Genomic DNA, 9301 nt, shown 5'->3' on the forward strand with positions numbered 1-9301 from the left:
TTGTTACAGAACTCCCCTGATACGTCATTGCTCAGTCCATTGTTACAGAACTCCCCTGATACATTTTCTTCTAGTAGTTTTAGTTTCAGGTTTGACATTTAAGTCTTTAATCCACTTTGAGTTGATTTTTGTATGTGATGTGAGATAAGGGTGTAATTTCATTCTTCCGCGTGTGAATAACTAGTTATCTCAACTATTTGTTGAAGAGACCATCCTTTCCCTGTTGTGTGTTCTTGACATATTTGTCAAAAATCTATTGACCACAAATGCATGGATTTATTTCTGGGCTCTCTATTCTGTTCCAGTGGTCTCTGGGTCTGTTTTTATATGCCAATACTATGCCGTTTTGATTACTATAGCTTTGTAGTAGATTTTCAGATCAGGTAGTGTGATCTGAACAAAGCCTATGGCTTTGTTCTTTTGGCTTAAGATTATTTTTGTTATTCAGAGTCTTTTGTGGTTTCATACAAATTTTAGAGTTGTTTTTTCTATTTCTGTGAAAAATTGTCATTGGAATTTTGTATCCGTAGATTGCTTTGGGTAATATGGCCATTTGACAATATTAATTCTAATCAATGGACACATGGTATCTTTCCATTTATTTGTGTCTTCTGCAATTTCTTTAATCAGTGTTTTATAGTTTTTGTTGTACAGATCTTTCCTTCGTTAAATATATTCTGAAGTATTTTATTTTCTTTTCGTAGCTATTGTAAATGGGATTGTTTTCTTGACTTATTTTTTGGATAGTTTATTGTTATTGTGTAGAATTGCTACTGATTTTTGTATGTTGATTTTTGTATCCTCCAACTTTATTGTATTATTTTATTCTAAGAGTTTTTTGTAGAGTCTTTAGGGTTTTCTATAAACAGATTATGCCATCTGGAAACTTTCATTTTTTTTCCGATTTGCACTTCTGGCCGTGGGATGTGCCTGGAGTCTGGTGCCATGGGAGCCTGACCAGCACTGGGTTTTACTAGGATGGGTTCAGTGTTGGGGTCTGAGTCAAATTTCTGTGCCCACTTCCCTCTTCTTCCCCCGTGTTGTGCTGCCTGGGGTTGGAGTAAGAGTGATACAGTAAAATAAAACTGTCCTTTTTTTTTTTTTTTTAAAGGATCCGAACCCATGGCCTTGGTGTTGTCAGCACCGCACTCTCCCGAGTGAGCCACAGGCCAGGCCTAAAACTGTCCTTCTTACCCTCTTCAATAAATCTTTTCTAATTTCTGTGTTACTCCCAGGTGCTATAATCTCTCACCTGGTTTCCTCAGTTCTTGTGAAGGTATTTTCATGAGAGAATAGTTTTTCAAATTGATGTTTCTGAGGGGGGACAAGTTCTGGAAAGTCTTATTTCTCCTTCTTGCCAACATTGTGCCATTTTCTCCTTTATATATGATAATCTAAGATTGATTGTAACTCGTTATTTGTAATTCATATTTTAGCAGTGTTGATATTTATGTCAGTTGTAGACTGTTTGCTCAGTGAGATGACAATAAATAATATTTATTGTGTGCTTACTCTGTGCTGGGCATAGTATTAAGTGCTTTATGTGTATTTAATCATCACAGCTCAGCCCTTGGAGAGAGGTCTGGTTATCCCTCTTTTACAGATACAAAAACAAATGTAGAAAGGTTTAAATAACTTGTTTAGTAATTCATTTGCTCATTTATTCATTCATTCAAAATTTGAGTGCCTAGTATTTGTAGCTGCACTAGCTGCTCTAACTTGCCCACATTCACACAGATAGAAAGAAGCAGAAATGGGATTCCAACTTTGATCTATTAACTGGAAAAGCCAAAAACATCTCACTGCTGTCTTACATTGTACCTTCATCTGAATAAGAAGCATGTTTATATCATTTTCAAGCAAGACAGTACAGTACCTCCTTTATAGCTCTTTCAAAATCTAATTTTTAGATTTATATTCTCTGCTTTGCCATGTTTATTTGATGCAATGTCTTATTTGACATGATAAATTACAAGGATATAATATATATGTGTTCAAACATAAAGTGCCATTTTCTCCCAAGTTAAGTGGTTTTTTGAAATGGTTTTTAATTTCAAAATAGCACCTGTTAGCCCTGTAGTTCTTATTTATTTAAAGCCTTAAACAAGAATCAGAATGATGGTTTCATTAAAAAAAAATTTTTTTTAAAGTGAACCTCAGCTGTTATTTCTTGAACTGCAAGTGAACTGGAGGGGGAAAGAAAACTTTTTCCCCCTAACATGAGCTTGGTTTGAATCAAACCAAAACTATAACAACTTCAGTCACAGCTAAACTCAAATCAGAATTAAACAAATTGCTAGGGCTCTTTCTTCTTCACTTATTTTTGGAGTTCTGTGATAAACTGAAGAGTATAGAACTATATTCTGTGTAGAACTCAACTTTTAAAAAATTTTCTGCATTCTAGAGTACTTTGTAATTCTTCTAATGACTGGCATCAGAGTAGAAGAGAGATTAGACCACACAGAAAGCAAAGTAATTGAATCAGACCCAAGTTACAAAGGTATTTAGGGTCATCTCTTCTTTCTTCTCAAATCTCCAGTAAGCATTTCTATTCTTGTTCTAGTCAGCAAAATCTTAATGGTGGTCCATCGGGACTGCCAGTTTAAAAAGGGGTAGGGGGCAACACAAGTTCTATGCATATTGCAGGTAGACCTGAGCAGACACTTAATCATATATTGAATTTTAAAGTCAAAGTTACCTTGTAAATAGGAGACTCAGATGCATTTTGACTCAGACTTTTTACATGTCTAGAATACTGGATTTTAATATTCTGAAATTTTTCTTTTTTCTAAAATCTTTAAGTACAGGCAAATGTGCTGAGAATTCTCATATAACCTAAAAAATCTTTCACAACTGCTGGGCTTAAGTATAAGATGAAGCTTAATAAAACCCTTGATTACTTCCCTTTCTGGCATCTAGGACATGTACAACACAGTGGGATACACCAAGAAGTCCATTATTTTAAAAATACTGTTTCTCTTTTAAAGAAGTGGATATGTAAGCTGGATATTTTACAACCATGAAAAACCACAGTGTTTTGTTTTTGTTTCCATGTTCAACTAGTAACTTTATATTTCTTCCTTTGGTCCTATTTTCCTTTTTCTTTTTTTCCACTTTTATAAAATGTACTGCCTTAGAAATAGGTGGGTAATAAATCAAGAATTTTTCAGCTTATCTGACAAATATCATGTACCTTGTAAATTCCATTTTCCCAAACTGAGGCATTTCAAGTTTGCTTCAAATTCTCCTAAAAATAAGAGAATGGTTAAGTGGATGGAAAAGACTGTCACCTTTCTGTTTCCTCTTGCTAAAACTTTCAGAGGTGGGGACAGTTACTGTCATTGATCATGCTACTTACATCATATCCCTAGTCATCCACACTTTAAAGCAATGTTCTCAACAGGGGACATTTGGCAATGTCTGGAGGTGTTTTTGGTTGTCACAGCTGTGGAGTTCTACAGCATTTAGTGAACAGACAACCAGTGATTCTGCTAGACATCTTGTAGTGCACAAAGCCCCCCACAACAAAGTATTATTCAACCCAAAATGTCAGTATAGCCAAGGTTGAAAATCCTGCTTTATGGTGGTCTGAGGATTGTAGAAGGAAAATGCAGCTGGCATGAACATCTTAGAAATGAACTTTACAACCAATAAATGAAGCCAATATACTTTCTCAAGTGACAGTGGCTCTCTGAAAAGTGTATATTTATGTATGTTATAGCAATAATTACATTGGAATAGATTCAAAATCATTTATTATACTGAATTATCTTTGAAAAGCAGAAGCTCTTTATTAATTGTGCCATGACCCTTTTGCAACTTAGTGAAAGACCAAATTAGTGTTTTTAAATGGATAGAATAAAATGTGTAGGATTACAAAAGAAACCAGCAATTTACTTTTTAAAACTAAAAGCTGTGATACAGTAGTTGGCTTTTTATTAAAGCATTAAATTATTATTCATTAGTATGTCTAATAATCATAATTTTGACATATCATAAAAAAGTCAGCAACAATTATGATGTAATAAAAAAAAAACCCTGTGATTTCTATTGGTGCCATAGGTCTTAATACTGCCATGATTTTTCTTTTGACTAAATTTAAAGAAAATGCCAAATTTAAATTAGGGGTAGATAAAAATAATGATAGAATTTTTATTTCCCGCCCAGATTCACGTACTCCAGGTTCAGAACCACTTTGTAAATGACTTTCTCAAAATCAGATCAGCAAAAGGCTTTTCCTCTTGGCTTGAGAAGATCTTTGTTATGATAAATTGTGCTGTTATTTTATTATCCATAAAGGTATTATCCATCTTCTCTAGAGGTGATTTTTGAGCACTAAAATATTAAATACATTATCTGAAAATATAAAATGTTTCCTGATGTTACATATCACTTTTGAAAATCATTACTTAACATATCCAGTACCCCTCAAGTGAATTTATAAGTTAATCACTAGATTCTTTTGAAAATTCTTTAAACATAATAGATATAGTATAAAACTATGTTTTCTCCTGAAATTTTCTTTATGTTTGTCGATCTGGTTACAACATAGGTGGTAGTAGCTGTAGTAAGCAAATAAACTACCATATGAGATACCAATCCCAACAATTATTTTAAATTTGCAAAAATTATTCTCAGTCTACCAAGGATATAATAAATCATTCAGATATAATCTTGTTTTATTAAAAAACAAGTCAGTTTGGTGAGGTTTTGATTATAGTAGATGAGAGTAGGTAAAATGAGGGCCAAAGCAAAAGATTGCCATACCAGACTAATCTGTATCCAAAAACAAAAAGTTGAGAATTACTGCCTTGAAAAGTATATATTTTTTTCTTTAAGCCTCTTTAATCTTCTTTATCAACAGGTAGTTTTCCAAGTAAGCATTTTCATCCTTAGTCCCTGATTAAGGTCTGTATTTCACTCCTCAGCCTATGCTGTGTGAATCAATGAGTGCCCATTTAATAAGTTAGCTTTATGATCTAACCCTGAAAACATTTTAATGCTAACTTTTTAAATAATTCTATATAAGTAGCATCTACTTAGGAAAGATTAGAAAAAATTTGATTCCCGGTGTATAGCACAGTAGCATCTTAGTGAGCATTAGACTGATCATTTGTTAGTTTTGTGTAACAAAAATTCTGTATTTGCAGTACCCAAGAACTTACCGTCATGTTTTAACAATATAAAATTCTCTCAAGAGTAGTATCTGATGAAGAGTATTGCCTCTGTGGTTGGAATATTTGACTTCAGATTATTTTCCTTGTATTAAGATTTGGTTTCTCATCTTTAAAATTGACATTATAGTTCCTACTTCTTATGTTTGAGAGTGTGAGATTTCAAATGATGTGTTGCATATACAGTGTAGCCTACAAGTAAGGTAAATATTAAAATGTTTACAATGATGATGATTATTGCTTAAAAGTACATGTTTATATAGATATATTAAAACATAAAAATTCAATTTTTAATTCAATTTTTTTTTATTTTTGTATTCACTTTAATAACCACTATATTTTTAAATAGGTTGAAAATTATCATTCACTTTATAAATTAATTTGCCTTGAGTTTCTTCTCTAATGAATTAAATGATTAAATTTGTCAACATTGAATTACCATGATTTTCAGGGATACACCTATAATTTGGAAAGGGATTCATCCATGATGTGTTAATTTCTAGATTATAATTTATGATTATATAATCTATGATGTATAATTTCTAGATTATACCTTTGTGGATATCAGGATGCTCTTCTTAAAAATAAATGTTCTATAAAGAAGCACTAACTGTCTTGTGGCTGCTTTCAAAATTTTTCCCCCTCCAATTGTGAGCAAAATGACCATTTCTTAAGGTGTTAAAGTTCTGCTTTTAGTCAGGATCTTGATAATATCCCAAAAAGCAGTTAGAATGCTGCTTATCTGTCAACTAGTAAACTGGCCAATTGTTCTTAAACTGTTTGATTGAATATAATAATGTTTAGGATTGGGGATTTTAAATAAAAGTTCTTATGGATCATGTTTTATGATTTTACTTTTATATGTGTGGGTGTACGAGTATATATATGGATAATTTAATTGTACAGAGTACTAGACCATGGTTAAACTCTTCAATCTGGTATATTTTGGATTCTGATGTAGATTGCTTCTTTTTGCTTTTTTAGTAGTCATTCTAATTTTTTCTATTTTGTTTTAATTCTTTCCAAAATGAATTGTTCATCTTCCAATTTCATCCACTCTTCTCAAATTTGTGAAGTTTGAATTAGTGACAAATTATATATGCTTATGCATTTAAGTAATTTATAAAGACGGATCCTGTTCCAGGCTGTCTTTGGCTAATTTTTATTATTGTTTTCTATGAAGAATTCCTTCATTCATCAACAAATACTTATTAAACTCCTGTTAAGGTCAGGTACTGTTCTGGGCACGGGGGATACAGCAATGAACTTTGTCCTGGGTTGAGTTTATATTCTGGTCCCAATGATTGTTTACCACTCTGATAATGAGTTTGCTAATGCTGAAAATGTAACTTTTTCTTATCAGCAAATATGATTTTATAAAATAACTGTGAAGCATTCTAATAAGATGATTCTACTATTGTAGAATAGATGAGTTTCCATTCCTACTCAGTAAATAAGACAGTAGTATATTGGGAAATGACAAATATTTAACCTGTGGTTTTTATTATTTTCAAATCTGCCCTTTCTTGTTCTTAACAGTTTATTTTAATCAAAGTCTAATCTTATATCTCTAACTTTTCTTTTCCAGAAACTGGCAGACCTTTCTCTTCGTATCCAACAAATTGAAACAACTCTCAATATTCTGGATGCAAAGGTTTATATTTTTTAATAAGTTTAAACTTTGCTGTACATAAACCATCTTTCTCAGTCATACTTTAATTGCATTGGAGAATGAATTCAATGTAACTCCTACACCTATGAAGTGGTACAGTGTTGTTTTTAAAAATATATTATAATTACAAAGGAAATGGTATTCATTATTAACCATTAGCTGAGTCTATTCAAATGCACAAAAAAACACACATGGATTGAGATTTCTTTCATTATACTAGCCAAAAGCATGTGAGTAACGTTAACAAATTGAGCTGGAGATACTAATGTGAGTAACGTTAACAAATTGAGCTGTTATATAGTTCATTTGATGAAAAACTCAAACTTATTTTAACAGTTATTTGATAACACAGTAATAATTATATAAAACTTTAAATGTCTCCAGAGCAAAATTTAGAAAATATCAGCAGTTCTCTATTTACAGATATCTTAAATGCTAATGAAGAATACCAATTCTTAGTCATAAATTATGAGAGAGAACAAAAAGTAGAAGGCTGTTTTGATTTGAAATCTTAAAGATTTTGTTAAATTTATACTTGTGTTGACATTTAAAAAAAAATTTTGGATAAATAACAATAACATATTTAGTTTTAACTTGGTTTCATTTTTAACATATTGTTCATGTGTTTTTTGTATTTATGAAGTAATGGAGACACTAGTATATTTTTGTGTCTTTGTCCTTTTAACAAAATAAAGTAATCTAAAAAATACTTACTGAATATTTATGAGGAAGAAAAAAATCACACTAGTATCTCCAGAATAAGGACCATAATGTCTAGTTTTTACTTTCTACATCTCCTTATGGAATTCAGTAACTATGAGGGGTCTTCAAAAATTTCATGGAAATATGTATTACATTTTAATTCTATTTTTCCACGAACTTTTTGAAGTACCATTCAATAAGTACCATTGTATGCTTCTGTTAGAACATTTCTCTGACTTGGAAATTTAGGATACCTGGCCTTGAACATGTTCAAGATATTGTCATCAGTCAACAGTTTTCAATGAGTATTGCTGCTTGAGATCTTATTAACACTGGTTTTTTTCATTATTCTTTATTATAGTACGTGTGTTAGTTTAACGTTTGGGGAATTCTCATTGAGTTAGAATCCAAGGCCACAAGTTAAGTTACCGTATGGACAAGTTAACCTTAGTTATATGGCCATAGAAACAATCTCCAAAATTAGCCAAATGTATGACAAATGTGTATCATTGCTATCTGGATAAAATAAAGAAGGTTTGCGCGGATCTCGCAAATCTCACCTGAAATGCTTAACTATTTCAGGTTAAGATGCTTTACCATTTCAAGTTGAAATGCTAACATTATGCTCATTTTTTTGTGTATGAGGAACACATTTTAACAGCATTCAGTGATAAATGTTTAAAGGGAAAAATTAATGAGTTATGTCACATATTAATGCAAAGAGAAGAATTTTGCCATATCCCAGAAAATTCAAACCTAAAATGTGCTACAAAACACTTTTTTTTTACAAAGTATTTTTAATAGAAATACTTTTACAACAACTTTGTAAAGTAAGTTTTTTTATCACCACTTTACAGGTGAGAATATTAAGGTATAAGGTGGTTTACACAAGGTCACATAGCTTGTCGAGTGATAGAGCTAGGACTTAAACCTAGGCAATCTGACTTCAAATCCCATTCTAATAAGATGATTCTACTATTGTAGAATAGATGAGTTTCCATTCCTACTCAGTAAATAAGACAGTAGTATATTGGGAAATGACAAATATTTAACCTGTGGTTTTTATTATTTTCAAATCTGCCCTTTCTTGTTCTTAACAGTTTATTTTAATCAAAGTCTAATCTTATATCTCTAACTTTTCTTTTCCAGAAACTGGCAGACCTTTCTCTTCGTATCCAACAAATTGAAACAACTCTCAATATTCTGGATGCAAAGGTTTATATTTTTTAATAAGTTTAAACTTTGCTGTACATAAACCATCTTTCTCAGTCATACTTTAATTGCATTGGAGAATGAATTCAATGTAACTCCTACACCTATGAAGTGGTACAGTGTTGTTTTTAAAAATATATTATAATTACAAAGGAAATGGTATTCATTATTAACCATTAGCTGAGTCTATTCAAATGCACAAAAAAACACACATGGATTGAGATTTCTTTCATTATACTAGCCAAAAGCATGTGAGTAACGTTAACAAATTGAGCTGTTATATAGTTCATTTGATGAAAAACTCAAACTTATTTTAACAGTTATTTGATAACACAGTAATAATTATATAAAACTTTAAATGTCTCCAGAGCAAAATTTAGAAAATATCAGCAGTTCTCTATTTACAGATATCTTAAATGCTAATGAAGAATACCAATTCTAAGTCATAAATTATGAGAGAGAACAAAAAGTAGAAGGCTGTTTTGATTTGAAATCTTAAAGATTTTGTTAAATTTATACTTGTGTTGACATTTAAAAAAAA

At 31.3% G+C, this 9301-nt stretch overlaps 1 protein-coding gene across 1 annotated transcript in view; it reads left to right on the forward strand.

The window, feature by feature from the left end:
- Positions 1-9301, forward strand: part of CCDC53 (coiled-coil domain containing 53) — a 59239-nt gene that overhangs the window by 5145 nt on the left and 44793 nt on the right. Inside the window, exon 3 of the mRNA XM_008588777.1 lies at positions 6763-6828. Coding sequence (XP_008586999.1) covers positions 6763-6828 — 66 coding nt within the window. The remainder of the gene's footprint in view (positions 1-6762; positions 6829-9301) is intronic.

The sequence above is a fragment of the Galeopterus variegatus genome, unplaced genomic scaffold, assembly GCF_000696425.1.
Source record: "Galeopterus variegatus unplaced genomic scaffold, G_variegatus-3.0.2 Scaffold5029, whole genome shotgun sequence".
Lineage (NCBI taxonomy): Eukaryota > Metazoa > Chordata > Mammalia > Dermoptera > Cynocephalidae > Galeopterus > Galeopterus variegatus.